The 25,900-nt window shown below is 37.3% G+C and overlaps 2 protein-coding genes across 3 annotated transcripts; one reads left to right on the top strand and one right to left on the bottom strand.

Moving 5' to 3' along the window:
* Nucleotides 1-418: 418 nt before the first annotated feature.
* LOC126618074 (E3 ubiquitin-protein ligase PRT6-like) lies at nt 419-12,981 on the bottom strand. 2 transcript variants are annotated; one of them, XM_050286174.1, is made up of 15 exons: nt 12,551-12,981; nt 11,112-12,212; nt 9,209-10,446; nt 7,086-9,071; nt 5,493-5,544; nt 4,770-5,397; nt 4,019-4,227; nt 3,387-3,922; nt 3,184-3,288; nt 3,012-3,078; nt 2,810-2,887; nt 1,727-1,795; nt 1,278-1,365; nt 1,054-1,170; nt 419-901 (listed from the first exon to the last, which is right to left on the bottom strand). In XM_050286174.1, exons 1-13 carry the CDS (start codon nt 12,608-12,610, stop codon nt 1,291-1,293), a joined length of 6,204 nt encoding a protein of 2,067 aa, XP_050142131.1. In that variant the 5' UTR covers nt 12,611-12,981; the 3' UTR covers nt 419-901; nt 1,054-1,170; nt 1,278-1,290. The 2 variants fall into 2 exon arrangements, with proteins under 2 accessions (XP_050142131.1, XP_050142132.1); XM_050286175.1 differs by having other exon boundaries at nt 1,005-1,170.
* A 522-nt stretch (nt 12,982-13,503) lies between these two features.
* On the top strand, nt 13,504-18,038 carry LOC126619682 (zinc finger BED domain-containing protein RICESLEEPER 2-like). The gene is made up of 5 exons (XM_050288099.1): nt 13,504-13,703; nt 15,678-16,328; nt 16,585-16,667; nt 17,630-17,688; nt 17,786-18,038. Exons 2-5 carry the CDS (start codon nt 15,685-15,687, stop codon nt 17,825-17,827), a joined length of 828 nt encoding a protein of 275 aa, XP_050144056.1. The 5' UTR covers nt 13,504-13,703; nt 15,678-15,684; the 3' UTR covers nt 17,828-18,038.
* The last annotated feature ends 7,862 nt before the right edge of the window (nt 18,039-25,900 follow it).

The raw sequence follows: 25,900 nt of genomic DNA on the forward strand, positions 1-25,900 counted from the left end.
GATTTAGGGCTACATTGGCGCCCGACCTAAGTTTATGTCCTTTTGAACCCACTATAAATTCCTCAATAAAAAAAAAAAAATTACGGACCTCCATATTTAATCCGTGATGCTTTATTCGAGGATTGTACTATCTAATCATTAACAAAATGCTACGTTTCGCCTTGAAAAATAAAATAAAATGTTACATGAGTCGGTCATACCACGAATACGTTTCTTTTTTAGCAGGTAGTGTTGGAACTTCTTTTTGGTTAAAAGGCAAAAACAATCGACAACTAAAAGCTCTGATTAACATTGGCACATTCGACATATAACTACCTAAAAATGTTAGAAAGTGCTTTTATTAAGCAAGCGCCTGGAAAAGTGCTTTTATAACTTCTTTTCCGTGTCTTTCGCTGAAAGCGCAAGGGGCCATGAGCACTTCTTTGTATTTTCAAACTTTTAGCTATGGAAACTTTTAACGGATCAAAGGATTTATCGACACGCCGGACCGGAACTACTAGAAATCTCTATTAACAGCTCCACAAGCAACTCTCCCTCCCCCCTCAACTTTTTGGAGATAAAAAGAATGCTAATAAAACAAATAAATAAATAACACCACAAACTGAGAGAGAGAGTGATCGACCCGGCAGCAGCGGGGGCTTCTCTCCTCAACTGCTAAAGCAAAGCATGCAAATGCCACTACCCATAAATCAGTGGCTCATGAATTATGGTTAAACTTTTATGTACAACCGTTTGATGGACAACCCCCCGGTGAAGATAGTTTGCAGTAGTCTTCAGACTTAAGCGTCATATCGAACTGTACATGCATAAAAAACGGAAGGAACAACCTGCCGCCAACAAACTGGTCTTCCCTTGGGACCAAATTTTCAACCCGTGGAGAGGGATACCCAAGCATCTGCCACTGTAGGTAACAAGATATTTAGTAACAGTACGATTTAGCTAGCAAACTAAGAGCAAAGGCGTGCATAGCGGTGATGATAAAGAGAACAAAGAGTGTTCCATACTTTTCAGAATTGTAATAGTTAACTTATAGCATCGCCAGTAGCCACCAACCTCAATGTGCAGTAAACTGAACCGTTGATCCTAGGTCCAGATTTATTGTCGGAAGTCGATATTATCTGCTGCTATCAAGAATCCTTTGCCATCAATCTGTGTCAACATATATGCCACCTGAGATGCCAAAATTAGAACATTCAGCATCGTGAATAAAATCTGATTAACATCAAACTTGGTAACATGATGAACTAACATCCATGAAGTGCATGATTGTTTTTTACCTTGAAATCCAAACTAAACCATGAAGAAAGAACCAATAGTAGTTTGTCCAAGAACCTTGGAGCTTCGATCAAGGCCATGAGAAGCAACCTACCATGCAAATCACAAACCATTTATCATAAAACTTAGAACCGAAACAAGAAATATTTTCAATTGGAAGTTTGGAACATATAAATTAAGGATGCTTCTATATGAACTCGCAGACAAGGCTCAACACATCCCCTTCACTAGAGAAATTTCAACACAAGGTACAGCCACGAATCATGGATGGTGGAGTGAGGCAAAGGGCTTCAAGTGGAGGGTAGGACGGAGCGTGAGATCGGGCCAAATTTTTTCAGATTTATTTCTTACTTTAGTAATAAGGGTACAATGGGGATAACAAGATTACCACAAACTGTTAGTGACAATGGGTTTCTTCAACATTTACTACAACGCAGCAAAATATTCTCACCAAGTAAGTTAAAGCTGCATAACGTTCCTCGTTCAAGTACAGCGGCTTTCCTCTCTGCATTTCAATATCCTGCAATAACAAAACTTACATTATCATACACAGAAGCATAAATCCCTATAAATCAACGAATGCACTAAAAGAACAAATAAGAACAGGAGTGTCCACAAGTGCTACTTCCAACATCTTCATCTTTTTGTAACCATTTTACATTTTCTTTTTTAGGGTTTTGGGCTGAGGGTAGAGTAAAACTGCAAAGCGACTTTCTGCATTTTATTCAGCAAAACTGTATGCGATGAAGAAAGGGGGAAATCTCTCTTCTTTATTGACACAATAATATTGCAGGGTTGGAGATTTGGGCTAAGCCACACTATGGGGTAGCCATAATTAGGTATTTCCCATAGGAGTTGAACCTAAGACTCACTTACAAGTGGAGAGGAATACTGCTAAACTGCAGTTCAAGTGGCAGAAGGGGAAAATTCCAAACCGCTTGAAAGGAGCTCTATGAAATGCAGTATCAAATAATCTTTTGCTTCATTCTATACATGTGAAACTCCAAACTGAAAGAGGAGATATGCAACTGTAGTGGGTGGATGGCATAGTGAGAACATCCTCTAAATACCCATAGCTCATTCCTCCTCTTGCCAAAGCAATAAAAATAAAGGGCATTTCACAAGTATGCCCTTGATAGCATAAAAAGGATCAATGACTAGCTAAAAGCTGCTATAACGCAAAATATCCTAAGTACCCTAGGATCAAACCTGTATGACCTCTGGGATCAGAGCAACTAATTTGTCTACCCTTCTGGAGATGTTCACTAGCATTGCTTTCCTTGCAGGGTTTTCCAGAAATTATCATAAAAATGCACTATCCTTTTGAGAAATACAAATAAGTATCGAAAAAATATTACCCACCATTATCTTCTCATTTGCTTCAAACTGAGAAAATCAAGTGGAGTAAGATGGATGTACAAGGGCTCACCAGAATATGGTATGATTTGTCATTTCAAATTGTTTACAAGGGAAGACGATGAAAGAAATAGAGGAATAAAATTGCTGCAGATTTACAATAGCAGAAACCAATTACCTCTTCTCCAAAAGCATCCAAGTAGGGTGATGGCCAGGGAGCTTGCCGTGCAGATCTTTGCAGCAGAATTGTTGTCCTCTACATTCACACCAAAGAAAATTAATCATCTCCGCAAACAAGAATAGAGGTAAAAACAAAATTTAAAGATCTAACAGATGGGCTTCCAAACATAATTATTAAAAAAAGTAACCACAATGCATACCCTGATCAACAGAAATACCCCAGTACCAGAACCACAGGACACTGCATGAGTTTGGCATCCACTTTCCCTAAGATAAATTGTCAAATTTAGCAATGATGGAGCAATGGGGCATAAACATGTATTAAATGGATAATCAATCCAATAATAACGACATATATTGGTGAATATATACTTGCAACATGACTTCCAGCTTGGAGAGCATAATCTCCCACAAAGCAAGCACAATGCAGGGTCATCAAGAATAATCTCGCAATCAGGACAACGCTGTTTTATATATCTGCAAAAACACAATCTTTCTGAGTAAACTTTAATTCTGGAGAGATCCTTTTAGAAGACAAGAACTCCAGTAACAAACCAAGAAGCAATTCAACTAACCTCTGCAATAAGTCTTGGTAAACTCGGGGCAGACGCATCAATTGGAAGGGAACTGCAGGGCTGCAGTGCATGCTTCCTTGAAATCTTAGGACCTCCAACTCCTTCCGAAAATGATGGAACCATTTCTGAGCTATTGAACGTACCACTTTATCCTTAAAGATAACATCCAGTGTAGGAACCTTGAACATGCTTTCAATTTCTTGAACATCATTTAGATTCACTAGTGCCCCATAAGTGGTGTCCATCATGTCACCAATGGCATGAGATCTATCCAAGACATTAAACCTTTCATGGAATGGTACTCGGGAACAAGAGTTCAGCAGCTTCAACAGCAATGCGCACCTCCGCAAATACGGGAAACTCAGGCTGCAAACTATGTTCTTAATATTACAAGAAGAGCCAATATAGTTTGAAACGAAATATTGCTGGGTGGCTCCAGATTCTTCCATAAGTTTAGAGATGTCAGTAACCAGGCAATCATCAATACCTAATCCACTAATGTCACATTGATTTTTCCCACAATATGTCATTATGCCCTGCATTCACATTTCACCATAATGAATTAGGCCACTAGATGTTTTTAATGCCACCTAAGAATTATGAGAAAAAAGGGAGAAGTACCGCTAACATACCTGAACTACAGAGACAACATAAAATAAGTGCACTAGGGATAACAATGAATCTTCACATGATAAAAATTGGTTTGGAAGACAAAAAAGAACCCACATCAATGATGAAAAAGGATCACGAGCAAGGACAGGATCAGAAGCTCGATTCCAGAACTGAATATCAGGATATGATACCGCTAGATCAACATGTTCCAAGATACGCAGCATAGCACCTGCGAAACATAGCATTGATGAGGATTTAACTGAATAAAGCAAAATGCTTCAATGTTTGGTAAAGCATAACACCTAAAATTTTGCACATGTGAAACTTGAATGCTTAATAGTTCTTTCATGGCTTTCAATAGGGTCCAAGAATTCAACCAGCTGCAACATTCTCCATTATACAAATGAATAATGTTACTTATCCCAGATTTCTCTCAACTTTTTTTTTTCCCAATCAGACATGATATATACACCAGATCATTGCATTAAGAAATGCAGAAATGTTTTAGAATCCAATGTGCGAATGCCATGTAAAAAGTTGGGCTCAATAGCAGTATTAATCATCTAAAAATCACTTTCGTAAAATTCATCTTTTGAAAGAAAAAACAAGAATGGACAATAACTCTTAAATCTAACTGTCTTCTTACAGTAGGCACGCTATTTGTAATTTTGAATGGCCTGTGACTAGCGAATCAGATAGCAAGAAACAAATATTCACAGAAAGTCACTTGAAACATATGAAATAAATGGCTTTTACTGGTAGCAACAATACCTTGTCCACATGTTTCATCGCCAACGTCTATGGAAACTCCAAATAGAATAGACTCTGTAAAGCTTTGAATTCCTATAAATCTCTGAAGGACATGAAGAGAATTCTTTCTTCTGCTTTGGACTATTTTCAGCAACAAGGACAAAATAAATCTACTTGATTCAAGTTCCTTATACAGTGTACTAAGGCCACAGCTTAGAGTTGCATATTTCCCACCAGAACGAGCAGCAATTTCTGTTGATAGTAGAGAGTACTTAATTGTGTCCCACATAAGCATTGGGTGGTTGACCCTGTCAGATCCTGATAACTTATCCTGTTTAGTCAGAAAATACATCTTACAGAGCAATCGAAAAATTGGTTCAAGGTCTGAGGTCATTCTTCCACATCTCTGAAGGGGGAAACCTTTAAGACTTCCAACCTTCCCAGATGCCTCTGCTGCAGATTGCAAGAGAGCCAACCCTTGTTGAAGCTGAAGAGAATTAATTTCGTCACCTGATTTGACCAATTGACCAGTAGCATGCGATGAACTAACACCTGAATACAGAGGCTCCTTAGTGACCTGGAGAAACTCTGGCAATGCGGGCAAGACAGAATTTGCAAGTCGACGGCATACAGGACAGAGAAACTCCCCCTATGGGTAAAAGAATAAACATGCAAAAGGTTAGTAATAGAACCCTCATCTATTCACTGCCGACGAAAAGAAAAATATGCAGGGAATCCATGTACCTTGTCGGGATCTGCAATATGTCCCCCTTCAAAAACAATTCTTCTGAGATACCTGCACGAACAGATAAGATGGGAAAAGTTAGGCCATTTTCACTAAAATAGTAAAATATCAACAATCTTCCAGAGCAACATATATGATATATCTGACTATTTTTCCTTTAGTTGTTGCAATGCATCATAACCACAAAAGCAGGAGATTTCATTTTTTTAGCAACCATCGATTTGGAAAACTACACCATACCCCCTTGTAGAACACACCATATAAAGAAAACAAAAAAAATAAAATAAAATAAAATAAAATAAAACTGAATGAAAAATCATCAAGGCAAGATTAAAGGTTCATGCAGGCTTCTTAAAGAACAAGGCAATTCCAATTGCAAGGTTAAAAGCAAGGCCAAAGAGATTAAGAAAAATGTATTCTGAAACCGTCTTTTCCAAAGTTTCTGCTACTGCCCTTCCAAGTTCATTGAACAAGGTGTAACTACTTTCACTAGTAGTCAATAAAACAACAGAGAAGGCATTCCCTCTTAACAAAATATCTTAATACAATTTCTCATTTAAAAAAGTACAACCTCCACTGTTCATGCGAATAATAAAAAAAATATATATATAAATCCATAATTAAGATTAAAAAGTGATCAAGAATTCCCAACCGAAATTACTAAGGATTGAAGATTTCTCTTATTGAAAGGGAGGACACTTGGCTGCGTGATAGATCTTTACAATTCTCATTTCCTAGACTGTTCAACGTATCCAGGTTTCATAATATTTCTAGTGTGGCGAGTTTTGCTGAACATTCTTTGAATTGGGACTTTGGCTTTCAAAGGAATTTGCATGATGTGGAATTAGACGAGTTGTCATCTTTCTTCACAAGTTTGGATCAGGCTTGCTTTCTCCCTTCAAGGGCTGATGCAAGAAATTGGATACTTTATTCTTCAGGAAGCTTCTCTGTTAAATTTATTGCAATTTCCTTCTCAAAAACAATGCAGATAGGGTTTTTTCAGGCTTATGGCCTGGTTTGGAAATCTAAAGTTCTTAATAAAGTGAAGGTTTTTACTTGGTTAGTGGCTCATGGGAAAGTAACACTTGTGACATACTCCCGTAACGGAGACCTAGTTCATGTCTACAACCTGCTTGGTACATTTTATGCATGATCATTTGTTTCTTCACTGTCCGGTGGCCTTAAATCTATGGTAGAGAAACATAAATTATAAATTATCAGGTAAGGGGAAGAAAATCAAGGTCTTATGGGGTTGTATAGTTTCAGCTATCCTTAGGGTCATTTGGATGAAAAGAAACAAGCTGATTTTTTAGGACAACGAACTCAGTTGAAGGGAGGATCTTTGGGATGAAGTTTGGTTATCTCTTTGGGCATCGGTTACTACAAAATTTAGGGATTTGTCTTTTTGAGAAATTTGGTGTAACTGGTTGCTGAGTTAGTTTTGTGTTGTTTCACAGTTTCTAAGTGTCAGGGTGATGTTGCTATTTATCCTGTTTTGTTTGTGCTTTTGCGGACTTCTTGTCCGCTCTTGTATTTTTATTGTTTCTTTGCAATAAAAATTTGTTTCTCCTTCTTAACAAAAAGGGGTTTACCTTTCCTTCAACGAAGATAAATAACGATCAAGGCATCCCTGATGTACAGCATGTCCGCAGGAAGAAAGATAAATTCCATCACAATCTGTTGGGCCAAATCCGTCATGTGCTGAAAGACGAGAAGAATCTACTGTCACCCTTTCATTAGGAGCACTTTCGGAAGATGAAGGATTCTCTGTTGTCTCTCTAGAAAGAGAAGCTATATATTTTCCAAGTAACATAAATTCAGCATGCTTAGTTTCTTCTTGATCCCCTTCAGGAGTTGAAAATCCTTTATCCTCTAAAGGATAAGAATGAAGCATCTTATCATGCATTTCCTTTTGGATGCAGATGTACATATCATCTTCCATTGTCTCAAATGTATATAAAGTCTTTTCCCTTTCATCATTTGATTCATGTTGCACTTGGATATTCCTTAATTCATGGAACCGGCCCTTGAGAAAATCTATAAGAGCGTCAACATCCCTAGGTTGTCCATGACAGGCAAATTCGGTGACTGCATTCTGAACCAAATGTCTACAAGGATCAGATGGCACCAGTTGTGGTCCTGAACCACTTGATAAAGTGCTTAATCCGGATTGATCATTCACCTCATTTGTGGTAATAGAGATGTGCTCCTTGTCTATCCAACGTGGTTGCTCCCATGACAGGGGACCTCTTTCTATGAAACTCAAAAGTCTAGATTTCTGAAGTAAAACCAAGTAGGATATTGGATTTCTGGAACTGGGATCATGACAAAGAGAGCAAACAACTTGTTCAGACTCTTCCAAATCATCTTCAACATTAAGTTCACAAACCTCTTGCTCCGATTTTGAACCCTCGTCCACAGTGGATTTAACACTGGCCATAAACTTGGATTGTTCGGCTCTCATTTTTTCCAATATGGCAGCCTGTCTCTCTCTGGCTTTTGCCTTGCGCTTCTCAGAGTCAGAAATTGAACCTGAGGTCTCAGCGTCAACATTTGGAGAAGATTGCGACACAAGACCAACCACTTCAGGTGCAAGTTGTTGTAATATGGTCAAACATCCGGAATCAATCTCTACAAACTTCTTTAATAAACTTCCAATTAAAGAAGAGAGGTCACAACTTCCAGCTTCCAAACAATTGTTGACATTCTCTTTCTTATACATCCTCATCAAGATAACAAGAAGTGACAGCAAGCTTTGTTGACCAGCACCAAAGTATCGTCCTTCATTAATTTCTTCCCCAGCAAAAGCTAGCATGGGAATTGCATCTCCATCATAACAAGACTTATCACCAGCTTCCTTATGTTGAGAACAAATGTCTAATGCTAACGAAAGTAAGTGCAATGCAGTTAACAGAACACTATCAGGAGCTCGTGAATCACTTGATTTATCAGAAAAAACAGCATAAAACAGCACAGCACGGATAATTTTAAGGACTGCTTTACATGTAGCTATTCTAGCTACCCCTTTGAAAGGAGAATAAATCTTAGTCCATCTGGGTAGCTGAGTGGTCAATGCAGAAACACTACGAAAACGCAAGTATCTTTCTTCAGCAGCTTGCAGATCCCTAGAGTTCCAACGAGGGTAGTACAAATCCAGTTCTTTCCAAAATGTCCATTGTAGTGAATAAGTCCCCTGATTAAAACCAGAGGGATTGGAGTACACGGCAATGGATTCCAAAATTCCATGTAGCTGATCAGACTTGGACAGATCACGAGGAAGAGATTTAACCAATTGACTATGAGTGCCATCTGCAATGGCTAATTTATGAACCAACTCTCTTTTCAAACTTTCAGCTTTAGTTAGACCACAAAATCGCCTTTCTTTGACTATTTGTATAATAAGAGTGAGCATTTCTTGCACTAGAACAGTCTCATATTCACTAGAGCGCTCAAGGTTCAAAGAAAGGTAACTGGACAGGCCAAAGCATTCAATAATTCTGTTAACATAAGGATCAGCTGGAGCCAAGGCAGCACAGCATTGAAGCAGAAACAGATCAAGCTCCAAACCCTGTTCAGACCTACAATATTAACCATATGATAAAGAATCAATCCTGAAAATAAAAGGAGGAAAAAAAGAGTGAAAAGAAAAATCAATCATTACAAGAGATGTTTTCCCCCTAAAATGCATGCCACAGATGAAGCATAAATCACTTACCAGCGAACTGAACGATACCACTCACAAGATAATAGGGCGGCATCCCCATTTTTCCGCCACATTCCCGCATGAACCTCCGCACAAAATACTCTGATCCGAAGTGGATGCTCCATAACACAGGCAGAAAATCCATATGGGTGGCAGCCTCCCAGAATATTTCCAAAGAAGTCAGTTAAAATAGCTGATGATGAATTTGCAGAAGTAACGCTAGCCAGATCTGGCATTTCACCAAAACATCTTCTTAATGCTTTCTGCAAAAGCAAGGAAAGTAAGCGATGTAAAGGAATGTGAACAGATATATCCTGTGAACTAACATCATATGTTATGTCAGGCCAATCAGACAAACTCAATACACGTAGAGCATCTAAGTCCGTGGCACCATCTACTTCCATAGCACTATCATCAAATCCTGCAGGATTGCAGGCATTAACTGAATCCATGTTGTCAGTAACCATCAAATTACTCTCCTGCCCTGCAATTTTGCCTTTTTGGGTGTCAACACTCATATTGCAATCACTATGTAAATGTGATGAACACTGCTTGCCATGATCTTCACTAGAACTGGCAAGTCTACCAAAAATATATTTTCCTTTCCTGATCTTGGATAATGTTCTCTTCAATGCTGAAAAATTGCTAGCAGATAAATTGCTAGTACTTGGAGAAGATGCATCAAGAAGAGTCCTGGAGGTATTATCACCTCCCAGCCAATTCTCAATTGCCCTCAAGCACTCATATGTTAGCCACATCACAGATGGTGGAATCAACAAATCAGAAAGAGCATCAGATTTATCTTCAGGAACCTTCGACTCACACGCAAATGAACTACTCCCCACTGCACTACATGCAGAACTTTCCTGAGACAGCCGTCCTACTTTTGAATGTCTTAGGCTATCCCTGTCATCCGTATCCTGCTTATATGATCTGAAAAGAGAGTCTTCATCCATCTTGTCAATAGCTACAGAAAATGCCCCATCCACCAATAAAGAATGAATGTTGGCAATTGAATGACCTAGAACAAACAGCAGATGCATATTCTCATTTTCTTCTTCAATGTGCAGGCCTGTTTCCCTTTTTTGAGGGTTCATGCCTTGCACGAACGCCAAGAGTCTCATCCAAGTTCTTGAAATATTTTGCTGGTCATGAGTTACATATTTGGGCACTGTAGCATGGCTCATAACAAATCTAATATCTTCAATCACACGAATCGTGATCTCATACAAATTTGACAACTTGGTAACCTACAAGGAATAACCAACCATTTTACTACATGAGACCAAAACAAATGGGAAAATAGGAACTTTTATCAAACAAAAGAAAGCGCATCAGATACTCAACCACAATGATCTGGAAAAACAAAGAAAGGAAACAAATAACCAGAATAAAAAAAAACAAACTGAAAGAATTCCAAAACGGGAGCATAAAAAGTAACCTAGTTAGAACACCATATAAGCACAACATGACTTTGGATTATAACATAACTATACAACCTAAATTGCCAAGTTATCAATTCCATAAAGAAGGTGGCAGGGACAAGGAGGCAATGTGCAGAGGAATAATGATAATTTCGCAACCTATAGAGATACATAAATATTATATAATATTAAGTGGGATAGGTGAAGCATTCAAAATACCAACAATTGTCCTTCCCTAACTAGATTTTTAAAAGAAAACAATTTAATTAGTGGTAAATTAGTAAAAGATCACATTTGGAACTGAAAAAAAAAATTAAGTAAAAACTCTACATATTGAAGAACCCAACGTATTAATCTTTGAATTTTTTTTAGAAAATAACAAATTGTAAATTCAACTTTTCAAAAAAAAAAAAATTAAATACGAAGATCCAATTGGCACACACGTGGGCGTGTGCCAAGGGGTTAGTATAGGAAAAAAATCAACGCATTACCTGTAAACGACCGTCATCCCCAGCCCAGGAAATGAAAATATCTTCCAAGCATCCCATCAGCATAGACAACAGGTTCATTTCTTTCACAAGACGAGGTGTTAAAGTTGGCACCGTGAAGATTTGAACAGAGAATGCAAAGAGCAGTGGATACTTTTTCACAGAAAGGTCGCTTAATTCCTTTCTGGCTTCACTTACAACAGCTGGGTAATAACTCAAAAATACTTTGGCAAACTCATATTTGAAAACAGGTTCTCCCAGCAGTTTCAGTAGCAACTCATGCAGCCTTTTCGTAACAGTGTCATTCAAAAACCTTTCTGCCCTCACAAGAATCCCCAATAGATCCCCTGATGCTAAAACCATCTTGGATACAAAACTTAGCAAACTCTCACTGTACTTACAGAATTCTAGAAGCATCTCAACCACGAAAAAAGTTAACTCATTTTCAACCTTTCTACGTTCTCCAACTTGGTCACTTGCTCTAGCATTTTCCCGCCAGATAGTTTCACCAAGAACCAGCTTGGTTTTCCATATATCAAAGAGGCAATCAAGAACAGGCCCTACAATGTTTGCAATCTCCTTTGGAAGAGGTTGTATCTGTTCCGCACCTTTATGATTTGAGCAAAAGCCTTCACGCTTCCATGCTGTAACATCACCACAATCACAACAACCGCCACCAGTATAAATAATTGAATAGTCATGATCCTTGTGGTTCCCATTCTGAAAGCAAGGAAAACAAATTGCACATGTTGGATCATTTGCACATGTTCGGCATCTGTAAGCTATATCGTTTTGTCCCCAAACAGCTCCACAAATACCACGCTGCCCAACACTCATTTTGGAGAGACTCTTCAGGGCTGACATAGGTTCACCCTCAAACATTAACCACTGCAACCACAACATGCTTTCGTGGAATCGACTTTTCATGCTTACACCTTGTTTCTTAGTCCCTGGTTTTGCTTCACTTAGAGCCACTTCGTCATCAGCAGGTAGTATAGCGGAAACCAGTTCTGGTATCCGTTGCTTGTTATTCTTAATAAAAGCAACTAACCCACGTTGGTATTCACCAAGAAACTCGTTTGGCACTCCCAGTTGAGCTAGCCTCTGCATAAATTAACAACAAAAACATAAATGTGAACCTTTTTTCTGACCCATATCAGTAAAATTACGATATGAAACGAAAGTCAAAAAGTACATATACATTAAAACATAATATTTTTCCCAGAAATTTCACTCAATTACTCAAACAAGTATTACGATATCAGCTCTAGGAAATGATCAATAATTCCAAAAAAATTAAATAAAAATAAAACGAAGAAAACTTTCAACTACACTTAAACAATTAATTGCATCCCAACCTCTATAATTCAACAAATTAACTGCTGAAAAAAAAATACAGAAAATAATCAAAAATTGGATAATCAAAAGAAGAAAATTCATACCCGCACGATTCGATCACGATGCTTGATGTGGGCGTATTCAGGAGGCAAATCGGCTTCCATAGTATCAGAACTCCAGCACCGAGCAAGCCAATCCACGCAGCACAAACAACGCTTAATCCCAGAGCTTTCACTCCCCAGGATTACTCAACAACCACAATAATTAGTGCATTAAACTCTAATAATTCTTCCTTATTCGACTGCCAAATTGAATTTCGCAAGCCCTAATTCACCATCTGACAGTTGAATACATACAAATAATTGTATTCAATTCTCTCTCTCTTGGCGGTTTATGCAGAAGAAGTCGAAGAATCTATACGGAGAGAGAGAAAGAGGATTTGGGAATATAACATTGGATATTTGTCCAGATTGCGTGTAAAATTTTGTTCTTCGCGGTTAAGTTTTGGTGTTTGTTCGGCTGGATATTTAATTGTTTTTTATACCATGCAGCGGTTGCTGTGGATGTTCACAAATTCATATAATTTGTGTTTGATGGGCTGTGGAGTTGCAGGCCAGCCCAATTTGAGGAAATGGGGAGGCAACGGAGTGTAGTGGATAACACTAACAGGTCAGCCCAACTTCGTTCTAGGGGCGTCGGTAGGGATGGGCAAAATACCCATGGGTATGGGTAACCACGGTTACCCACCCATTTAAAGTTGACGGTTATGGTTATGGGTAACCGTTTAGACAAATAAACGGTTATGGGTATAACCGTTTATCCATGAAATTTAAATGGCTAGTTATGGGTATTATCCGCGGTTATAACGGGTATCCATCGGTTATGGGTAATATTCATGGTTATAATGGGTATCCATTTACCCATTTAATTTAATATATGTAAAATTAAAAACCCTCAGAAATTAAATTACAACTCTGTCACTCTCTCTCTCCGCCTCTCGACTTCGTAACTCTCTCTCTCCGTCGCTCTCTCTCCGTCGCTCTCTCTGCGCCTCTCTCTCCGTCGCTCTCTCTCTGCGCCTCTCTCTCTCTCCGCCTCTCGACTTTGTCACTCTCTCTTTCTCCGTCGCTCTCTCTCTCCGCCGCTCGCTCTCTCTCTCTACGTCGCTCTCGCTCTGAGGCAGTTGCTGAAGAGCCTCTGCAGCAATTCGCCTTGGAATTATTCAGTGTTTTGGAAGCTCAAGCACCAGAGTGATTTGTAAGCTTCTTTCCTTTTCCTCGGTTTTTGCTATGAATTATACTCTTGTTGAAAATTTTAATCTGTTTATCCGTCCTTAGAATTCGGAAAGTAATTAATTAGTTAGTAATTTAGGGTTTGAGATTTAGGGTTTGTGAAATTTAAATGACTAAGAACTTTTTGCTGTAATGTGAGATTTAGGGTTTGTGGATTTGTGAGTTGTAATTCGAAATTAGGATCTGGGTCTTTGCAATTTCGGGATTTCTGATGTGGGTTTTCGTATTTAAGTGAAAGGGAGATTGATAAATTTTAATGTGTTTGTGTACTATTTGAAGAAACTGGAGATTGATAAATTAGAAATTATTTTTTTTGTGTTTCCTTTGTGGTTTTTAGGTTTGGGTTTTATGTTTATCGAGTTAATGTAGCATTGTGGAGGGAACTTGGAAATTGGACTTCCGTCCAGCTGGAATACGTTAGATATTTGATCTCTTATTCCTATTTGGTTGAATGAACCTTATGGGAACATTCTTATTGTTAGGTAAAAGTTTGCTGAACCGATGTGTGTTTCTGTAAAACCTGTGTTCACAGTAAACTTGTTCAGTTTGCTGTTTTCTTCCCTAGCTCATTATTGATGAAGGTCTTAACTCTTAACCTCTGGATGGTTATTTTCTCAATACATAATGATATAACTAGTTTGATTGAAGCTTAGACATGTTGAAGCTTGAAGAACATTGAGAAAACATTATTTCTATTGGCATTCTAGGATTCAATGTCGACCTTACTAAGGCTTTGTTGTTGTTATGGTATGAGCTTTTCTTTTGCAATTATCATACATATGAATAGTAAATATTATACATTGATGAAACAAAATAGGTCTATGAATGGTAGCAAATATTATACATTGATGAAAATAGAGGGAACAAACTTGTGAAAGAAATGAAGGTTGGGCAATCAATGTAAGTTCTTGTTGTGTGAAGTTTCTGTGTGCAGAGATATTACTGTTGAGTGAATACTTGCATATTATTATAAACTTAACACACTACGTAATCGTTGAGGCTGCTGCTTCTAAGAGAATGGATGTGTCTTTTGTGTTTGTGTGCATGTAGATGTGGCCCAATCGTAAAGAGTTTTTGCATTTATCATTGGTGCTAGTGAGCGGGTTCTTAGCTATGATATCACTGCAGATTACAGAGAAAAAGTTTATAGGTTATCCACTCCAGAAGTTCCATTCCTCAGTAGGGTCAAATTGCTATGTCATTATTGTGGGTTCAGTTTAAATTTTTGCTATGTCATGATCCAGAACAAGAATAGACAAGAGTGGGGGTGGATGGAGAAAAGGAAACATTCAGAAAGCAATTTCTGAGCAGTTTAAATTTTAGCTTGTAATGTTTAAGTTTTTCGTGGACACAGTCCCAATATTAGTTCCCAATGTTTATTTGAGTAATTCATCGCATCAAATTTTCTTCTTCTTTCTTGCTCGATTTCAACACGAGTGATGTGGAATGCAAAGTAGTTCTACCAACTTGTTTGGTGGCACCAAAATGATGGATGAGCAATAAGAAAAGCGGACGATGAAAAAAGAAAAAAAGGTGAAACTGTGCATGTTGAATTTTGATACTATATTTTAATTTTACTAGCAAGTTTCTTAAAAAGAATCTAATATGTTTTCCAAGCCTGTAATTCTGCATGGGTCTTCTTTTATGATTTTATTTAATATTCCAGTAAGCCTGCTGTCACTTTTGTTTGTGTGCCAAGATTACCATGTACTGTTGTAGAGATGTCCTTATTATGTTCAGACCGAGTGTGTTATGATTTTTTGCTCTTGGCATCCAAAATGTCGAAGATTTTTGTTTGGCCTGTGGCGATGTTTTGATGACTTTGTTTGCTTTAAACGAGAACCAGAACCCCCAATTATGACAATATAGTGTTCTTTTGTTCAATTGATATCCTGTTTTTCTTTTATATTCTGAACTTGTATTCAACTATTTCAACTAGTTCCAAGATGGAGACTCAAAGTGAGAACCAAGATATTGAACCAATTAATCTTGATCAAGAATTGGACCTAAGTGAATCAAGCTTTGATGACACTGGTAGGAAGAGAAAAAGAACCTCAGTTGTCTGGCAGCATTTTGAGGAAAAAAGTTTTTGTGGGGAGGTGAAAGCTGTCTGTAACCATTGTAAAGCTAGGCTAGCATCGGGCTCCACTGTTGGTACTTCATCTTTACTTTCACATGTTAGAACATGTCCTGTATTGAGGACAAAGAAAAAGAGTCCAGTTATAACCGGTGATGGGTCTGTTAAACATGGTGCATATAGTTTTGATGAAGGTAATGCTAGGAAAGAGCTAGCTTATATGATTATCTTACATGAGTATCCTTTATCTATGGTGGACCACTTGGGTTTTAAGAGGTTTTGCAATTCATTGCAACCCTTATTTAAGGTTATTTCTAGAAGTACTATCAAGAGGGATATTATGAAAGTATTTGAATGTGAAAAGGGAGAGACCATGAAGTTGTTGCAAATGAACAAGAGTAAAATTGCAATCACGACTGACATGTGGACTTCAAGTAATCAGAAGAGAGGGTTTATGGCTATCACTTCTCATTTTATCGATGTTTCGTGGACGCTTCAAAGTCGAATTCTAAGGTAATTTATCGAACTAATACCATATCTTTGTAATTTAAAGAAGTGTATCTGTGAAGTTTGGAAACTTTCTTGCGTTAGCTTTCATGCTTTTGACTAAGTTTGGAAACTTTTTGTTTCCTTTTTACATAATCTGGAATATGTCTTGTTTACTGATGGAAGAGATCTTGCTTCTGTGTATTAAATTTTAGTGTTGGATTTATTGCCTAGCACATCATGTTACTTTGAGTTATGATAATTAAGTGGTGTTTTATATCAGGTTTGCATATGTTCCATGCCCACATAATGCCGAGACACTTTCTGCTATAATGATAGATTGCTTATCAGAGTGGAATATTGATGGTAAGTTGTCTGCTCTCACAGTAGATAATTGCTCTACAAATGATGCCATGATTGAGGATATAGTGACATATTGCAAGCTTTCACTTGTGTTAAACGGAGAATTATTTCATATGCGTTGTTGTGCTCACATACTTAATTTGATAGTTAAGGATGGATTTGATGTGATTAGGGATAGTATTGAGACTATTCGGAATAGTGTTGCATATTGGTCTGGGACAGCAAAAAGAGAGGAAAAATTTGTTGAGATAGCTCAACAAATGAAAATTAAGTTCTCTAGGAAGTTAGTCCTTGATTGTAAAACTAGGTGGAACTCGACGTATGTGATGCTTACCACTGCATTGGTATATAAAGATGTATTTCCTCGTTTAAAGCAGCGTGAGCCTTCATATAAAAATGTTCCAAGTGAAGAAGATTGGGCGAAGACTAACATGATTGCTGAAAAGTTGGAGATCTTTCACCAAGTGACTGAGTTATTTTCTGGGATCAAATATCCCACATCAAATCTTTATTTTTCAAATGTGTGTCAGATTAGGATTGCAATCTGTAAGTGGCTTGAGTCTGACCATGTTGAAGTTAAGTTGATGGCAACAAAGATGTCAATCAAGTTTGAAAAGTATTGGCATAAAATTCATGGTGCTATGGCAATTGCAGCTATTCTAGATCCAAGGTTCAAGATGAAATTGATTGAGTATTATTTTTCTCCTATTTTGCATCAGATAGCTCGAGATATTTTGGCTATTCCTGTATCTACAGTAGCTTCAGAGTCTTCATTTAGTACTGGTGGTAGGATTATTAGTCCACACCGTAGCCGACTTCATTCAAGCACAGTGGAAGCACTCATGTGTTCTCGAGACGGTTGTGGGGTCAGATGTGAGGTATTTACTGTAAAATTTCATATAAATTATGTATATGTTAAAAAATTTACTATTTTAGCCTAATTTTAATTTTTACTATTCAACCAGATTCAAACTCTACTCGTGTTGAAGGTTCTTCATTCGATGATGATACTGATGTGAATGTGGTAAAAACTAATCTTTATTTTTGTTTTTTACTTTGGAGTTATTGGTGATACTCATTCAATTTATGCATACTAATTCAATTATACATTTCTTTTGTAGGCCTCTTTTGGTGACAACGAGTCGATGATACTTTGTAATTGAACGTGTTCGAAACACAGATTTCAATTAGATGAAATTATATGAAATAATAGAGGGTTAACTCGGTTTTGTGATGAATTAGATGAAATTTGGTTGGTTTCGTATGGTTGTTTTTTGTTATCAGAAACACAGATTTATGAGCTGTTGCTATAGGGTCTGTTGCTTTAAAAATCATTCGGGAATTCAGAAATAAAAAAGCTCTACTTTTACTCTTCCTTTAGGCTCAATTTTCTTAAGTTCCTGAACTTCCATAATTTATTGGTTGCTATTCAGAATAAAAAAAAAACTGATTGGTTGCTATACAGAAAAATATCGTTCGTAAACTATTATTTCAATTATTGGAATTATATGAGGACTTAAATGATTAAAATAGGGAAATGTACGCTAAAATGTACTTATAACGGTGTTTAATTGTCAGAAAATAAAAATTATGAAAAAATTTTCTTTTGTAATTTTCAAATTGTTAAAAAAAATAATGTAGACGGGCGAAAAAAAAAGGTAAATGGGTAAAAAAGGATAAACGGGCGAAAAAATAGGTAAACGGGTAAATGGTTATGGTTATGGTTAAATGGGTAAATGGTTATGGGTAAATGGGTACACGGTTATGGGTATGGATAACCGTTTATAAACGGTTATGGTTATGGATATAACCATTTATGTAATTACCCAACGGGTAAACGGTTATGTGGGTATGAACATAAACGGTTATGGGTAAAATAACCGCGGTTACCCGCCCGCATAACCATTGCCCATCCCTAGGCGTCGGTGGCGTGAAGAGCATTCGCCCATGCACACAATATTATCTCTTCGTTCCTCACTCTACTAATATTGGTTATAAGAGCATTTTATTTTTAACAGAAAATTGTAAATTTGAGATGCAAAAGTTATATTTATATCCCTTTTTATATTTCCCGCAAATGTAAATGGAAGTTTTATTTCAATGGGAGGGATGGAATTTGAGATTGCATTTAATTTTATCTCTTTGATTAGTGAGACGCTTCATCAAAATATGTAAAAGAATGTAAAGTTAGGTTTTTATTTATATCTTCCGGAAGATTGAGAGTTTAAAATCTGCCAATGGAGATTTTTTCGGCAAAGAAAAGATGTAAAATGTCAATTTCAAAATTTCAATGAATCTCCCCTTAAAGAGGCCCTTGGGGCTGCAACCTTTAGTTAGTCATATTTTCACCAGAAAAAATAAAATGTCTGAAGAATCTCAAGATCAAAAGCCACTATCAAATGTGATGCAACACTGCCCATGCTGCACCGTGATCATGTGAGTAAGCAAATTTCCCCTAACAAACTTGATGGGACAAATTATTGTTCATGGTCCCAATTTGTGAAGTTGTGTATCACGGGCAAAAGGAAGGAAAGATGGGATACTTGACAGGAAAAACTCCAGAACCTGCTGATCGGATCATATTTATATATATTTTTACTTTGAATTCACTCGTCTTTTCTTAGTTAGTTCCTTATATTTTTGAGCTATTTACGTTATTTTTGTGTTTATAGGATCTGTTATGCAAATTTACCTTTTATTGTCACATGATAATACTAATTTACATTTTATAAACAATGTTTGTCCCTCTCATTATTATGATGTTTGCAAAGCATGAAACCAGCAAGGAAAAGAAAATATAAAATAAGAAGAAAGGCAGGAGGACAGCAGAAAAGAAAGAATAAAAGAATAGAAAAGGCGGAAAGGAAATTGAAGGCAGGTGGGGACTAGCGTGGAAAGCAGAAGGGGTGAGACGGGAGCAGCGTGAAGCTGCGGGAAAGAAGAAGTCAGGCCAGCGCAGCAGCTAGTGGAGGAAAAGCAGCATTTGGCTGCCTGGCGTAGAAAAAAGAATAAAAGCAGAAGGAAAGACAGGCAGCTGAGCGGGGGGGAGCTGCCCTTTGGGCAGCTCGCAGAGACGCAGGAAGGAGGCTGCCTTTGGGCAGCGTGGAAAACCAGAAAAATAAGAGCGGGGAGAGTCCAAAGGAGAGCACGGCATGGTGAGTATGGAGAGAGGTGAGCACGGGGGAAGCTGCCCTTGCAGCTGAGACTGACGCAAGGAAGTCTGACGCGAGCAGGGGGAGAGAGAAGTGGGCACGAACGCAGCAGATCCTCTTTCGGTTTAATCTTTCCGAACTCATATTTTATTTGTGTTTTAATAATGTGTAATTAATTTTATTTTGGTTAGAGGTTAATTCGAAACCATGAATATATTTGTAATATGAATTGATTACCTTCAGTTGTGATTTAATAAGTTGTGAATGCAATTCAATTAACTACTTTCTTCAAAACTAATTCTTGTATGTTGATTAAGGATGCATACTTAATTTTCATGCATGAATTTGATGCTAGGATATAAATGAGTTTCACCTAATCGTTACAAGTTTATATTCATTGGTAGTGAAGGTTGCTAGTCACAATCGCGTTAATTGAATTCTTGGCAAACGTATCATGCATTCATAGTTACGAATGCCTCGTTAACACTTATGATTTTCATAGAACGTAATGATCTTTGATTGTATCTCTATTATGCATTCATGTAGAGGACTTTTGGAGAATAATTTGAATTGTCGTATGCATTCATCCAATTCAATAAATCAAGGAAAATCTGAGGATTAATTAGTGCATCACGGTTAATCTGGGGTGTTGAGTTTCATAATCTATTGAAAAGCAATTGGAAATCAATTTAGGTTGCATATGTGTCATGTGTGGAGAAGAACCCTCTAGCTAGTCTGTCATTTATCATTTTACCTTAATTTTATGTTTTTGTCAATTCTGTAATTTAATTAAGTTTAATTTACTTTTCATCAAAACCAAACACCCATCCATTATTAAATTATATTATTTAGTTAGTTTTCTTTATTGTTAGTCTTTTAATTCAATTTCCGTCCATTTCAGTTCTTAGTGTTTAATCAGATCATTTTCATTATTTTGAGTCATCCTAAGTGTGTTTCGAATTATTAGAGTTTTTAGCCTAGTTTTGTATCATTGAGTCTTGTTTAATATTTTTAAATTAATTTAGAATAGATTAGCAATCCCTCCTAATCCCCGGCCTAGAACGATACCCTACTTACATCTATACTACAATTGTCAAAAAGAGGGTTTAATTTGTGTGTCAAGTAATTTTCACATCACCTGCTGCTGCTGATTCAAACTTCACTACTAGGGTGTCTGAGAATGCCAAGATTATGTCATGGCTTCTTAACTCAATGACTCGAGATATCAGTGCTAGTTACCTACGACTTCCTTCCCACAGCCCATGATGATTTGGGATGCGATGAAACAGACGTGATGTTGGAAGCGATGGTTCTCAAATTTATGAATTGAGGCGTCGAGCACATGAGACTCGCCAACAGGGGAAGTCATTAGCTAGTTATTATTCTGCTCTTCAGGTTATTTGGCAAGAACTTAATTTTCTTCAACAAGGTGATATAGAGTGTGCTGCCGATACTACTAAGCTGAAGAAAATAATTGAAGATGAGCGAGTCTATGACTTCTTGGCTAGTCTTGATCCTGGATTTGATCTGATTCGGGTACAAGTTTTATCACAAAATCCTCTTCCAAATTTGCGAGCTGCACATGCTTTTGTTCGGCGTGAGGAACTTCGTCAATCTGCGATGTATGAAGGTCAGCGCTGAGTGCAATATCTCGTCGTCCTCAACATACATATGTGCCTCCTCCAACAGGAAAAGATGAAAAGGATTCACTTTATTGTACGTATTGCAATCGTCGTACTCGAGAAACTTGCTTTCAACTAAAAGGATACCCAGATTGGCACCCAAAATCAAAAGCACATGTTGTTACTTCTGTTGTACCATCATCTGATGCTTCACCTCAATGCACTGTGGCCCAGGCCGGAAAGGTCTTGCAAATCTGGCAATAGCAGAAGATTGGCCTTGGTAGGCGTATTTTTCCATCATGAATTTTATAATTTTTATTTTCAGTTTTTAATTTCTTTTTCAGAAGAGGAAAATAAATAAAAAAAAGAGAGAAAAAAGATGTTAGTTTCAATTGGACTTTCGAAAATATTAGCGTTAGTTCCAGTTAGACTTTCGAAAAAAGGCGTTAGTTCCGAGGAGTTCGTCAGGCTTTCGAAAAAAGGCGGTTGTTCTAGTTGGGCTTCTGAAAAAATTGGCGCTGGTTCCAGCTGGCCATTTGAAAATAGATGTTAGTTCTGATAAATTGTGATTTACTGAGCTTTCGAAAAGATTGACGTTAGTTTCAGCATATCAATGAAGATTTCTTTTGGCAAACTCATGATTTCACATCATGAGTTTGAGGAGGGGTGTTGGAAAATAAAAAGGAAAGTATAGTAGAGATATGATTTAAATAGGGATTTGATATGATTTGATTTGGTCTAGTCTAGGCTTCCTTATCTTGTGGCCAAGGGTTTGTTTTGATTTATTTCCTAGCATTACTCTTCTGTAATCTTATAAATACCTCCATATGGAGAAGAATAAAGTGTGTGGAATTATGAAATTCTATGTTTAACTGCTGCAAATGATCAAAAATCAAATGATAATGATGATAGTTTGGAATATTTTGTTTAAATATTAGTTTGCTTAATATTTTGTAACTAGTTTTGAAAATCAGGTAAATTGTCTATTTGAGGACTATTGAGACCTCGGTAATCATCTGAAATACAAGTGATGATTATGTGTAAATCTATTTACAAGAAATCTAGAATATTTTTCTTCTGGTTATTCTGATTGTGGTGGAAATATGTATGTAAACACTTATATACATACATATTGTGCAATGAGTTGTGAGCTTTTAAATTCCAAATACGTAAACTCATGTATAACACAACTAGTTGAGAACAAACCATTCTACTTTTATGTAAGTAATTTATATAATTCTGAGGTTAATTTGTGGGAATAAATCCATATTAAATTGGAGCTTGTTGGGATGAACTAATTTGGAAGACTAGCGAAAATAAGGCGGCCAAACCAACAGAGTAGGTCTCCAAAGGCGGCGTAAACGCTAAATTTGCATGCCAATGGCGGCATAACCGTCAAATTTGATCAACAAGGCGGTCAGCCTTCAGTTCACACAAGGTGGCGGGCCGTCATGTCTGAACACCTAAGGTGGCAGAGAGGAAAATTTTGGCCAACCAAGGCGGCGTAAACAACAGATTCGGTTGCCTAGAGCGGTGCAACCTTTGACACACCCCGACCCAAAACGTTCACTTAGACTTCGAATCGAGCTGTGCTAGTTGATACCTGGAGGGTGACAAAGCCATAAAGTGTAGTGATGTGGAAAATGTGAATAAATTTAAACCTAAAAGTGCCTAAATACAAGAGTGTGCGGTAAGCGAGAATGAACCTATTTCACACGTGATGACAGAGCATAAGTACAGTACAGTAAAATAAGGTAAGAATTATACCATTGATGGTAATCGTCTACACCAAGATTTACCAATAATCCTCGTTGGTACGAAAACTCTGCTACTAGAACCTAGAGGGGCAAAAAACAAGGGTGAGTGGGCCTGAAAATAAAGTTTTAATAAAAACCTTTGAAAATGTTATAACTCCTCTCTGTAAAACCTGTATAGTTTCCAGAAAATCATACTACGTATAGGTATGATATCAAATGCAAATCGATAGTAAATCCGAAAGTATGTTATATCAGAACATCTCAACAATGATATAATTATGATCATATGCTAAAAAATCTACATTAACATGTCAGTCGGAGTCACCTAACGTGATATGTACGACTGCACCTATCGGTCATCAGTCTATGCTAACACACGAGTCGGAGTTACCAAATGTGACCTGTAGGATAGGCTAGGTGTAATAATAAACGCTCTAATGTTACGATCACGTGAATGCTAGATCTATTCGCTGTCACATCCCAGTCTTGACTTCTCCGTATAATGATATTGTCCCTTTAGGCCCTGGCCACACCCTCACAATTTTGTTTCTGGGAACTCACACGAGAACTTCCCAGTGGGTCACCCATCCTATGACCGCTCTTACCCGAACTCACTTAACTTCTGAGTTCCGATGGAATCCGAAGCCAGTGAGCTCTCAAAAGGCCTTGTGCTATATGAGGTGGGCATATACATATAAGACACATCACCTCATTTCTGTTGGTTTGAATGGTATCAGATCTACTCTACTGTTCGGTGCAGATGTGCTGACGGGGGAGTTGGCCCCCTAGAGGGTAGACTTATTATTGAGTAGGTTTGTTTGGACTTTGCTTTTAGCCCTTTTTTAAAAAACATAAAAAAAGATTATTAAAGCCAAATCATTTAATCATCAAACCATGCGCATGGACCGGAAAAAAAATATATATATGTTTGCTTGTGTTTTTTTTATTTAAAAAAATGATTCTATGAGTGTTTTAATTTTTTATACTTCAGTAAATTTTTCAAATTTGCTATAAAAATAAATTATTCATGCATTTCAATGCCAAATATGTAACATCCCACATCGTCCAGGGGAGTGGATTTTGTAAGCCTTATATGTATATTTTCATCTCTACCTAACTCGAGGCATTTTGAAAGCTCACTAGCTTTGGGTTCCATCAGAACTCTGAAGTCAAGCGAGTTCGCGCGAGAGCAATCCCATGATGGGTGACCCACTGGGAAGTTCTCGTCTAAGTTCCCAGAAACAAAACTATGAGGGCGTGGTTGGGCCCAAAAGAGATAATATCGTGCTACAACTGAGTCGAGTCAGAGATGTGATGGGGCCTGGGCCAGGATGTGACAAAATAGCTATGACAAAATCCAACCGAAAAACAAAAAGGGGGTAAATTGGGTTTATTAGTTTGTGTTGGGCGTTTTCACCAGTCCATGATCTTCCATAGAGCTAACAAGAAATTTGAGATATATATTTATATTGAGCACAAATGGCATCTGAAGTTTTCTACTTTTGTGAATTTACTACCTAAACTACAATGAATTACAATTAGTCACTCGTACTTCAAACATTTTGCCAATAGCCACATCAAAATTTTCAGCCAATTTTTATGCTCATTTCGTCAACTTAAGTCTCGTAACATATCAGATACCTTCCTCCCCGAAAGGATGTCATTAATTTCTTGCCAATTGCATAAATTAGAGGCCATGTCCTATTGCATACTTTATTATTCCAATCATTTCCCCTGAAGATTTTGTAGTTCTGTTCAAGAATGATGCTTTACCAATCTCATTTGATCGATTAGATTGTGATAAACATGATGTAAATGTATACTTGTGAATTGTTGAAATGAGTCGTTTAGTTTTCCACTCTCCTTCTGCTTGTGAATTGATGAAATTGACATCAAAAAGTCAGTTCGAGCAGTTGATGTGTAAGCAAATTTAACAAAATTGTGGATGAAAATTGAATGTAACATATATATGTATATATAAGGATGTTACATTTTACGTCTTGGAGGTTGGTTAGTAAATGCGTGAAAGTGATCAAGATGTTACATTTTACGTCTTGAATGTAACATAATAAACTTATTTTGCTTGCTTTGTACATTTGAGATAGCCCCAGACTGTATCCATCGATTCAGGGAAATGTTTTCCCGATCACCCCTTAGAGTCGATATTTCTTTTAATATGGATGTTGATACAAAAAGATGGATTAATTGAGAATTTAGACTACTACGTAAGAGCCTATGAATTAAATCTTGTTAGTTCGTATGCGAAGCATATTGTTTATGAAAAAAATCCTTTGTAATTAACAGTTTACCGCTTGATCTTAACATGATTAAATTACCGTTAATCAATGTTTTGTTTGAATTTTGATATATAAGGAAATACTCCTATTAAGGTGCAGAAGGTGATGCTTGAGTTCAAGCATTCATGGCAATGTGAGGGTTGAGGGATGAACTGCCAGTATGAGGAAAGTAATGAGAAGACATTGCAGGCACTGAATTGTATGAAACATTAGCGATACCTGTATTTGGAACTTGAGAACGCATGGAATGTTGGTTTTGCTGTGGATGAGATGGAAAAAAACTGTGAGGAATTGAATGGTGGACTGACAGCTTGATTCCTATCAAAACAAGTAGCTGTAGTGTGTCCCACTCGATGACAAATTTAACATCCACGCTAAAAACAAGTGAATGCAGAGTGACATTTTCTA

This window comes from Malus sylvestris, chromosome 4 (genome assembly GCF_916048215.2).
Source record: "Malus sylvestris chromosome 4, drMalSylv7.2, whole genome shotgun sequence".
Lineage (NCBI taxonomy): Eukaryota > Viridiplantae > Streptophyta > Magnoliopsida > Rosales > Rosaceae > Malus > Malus sylvestris.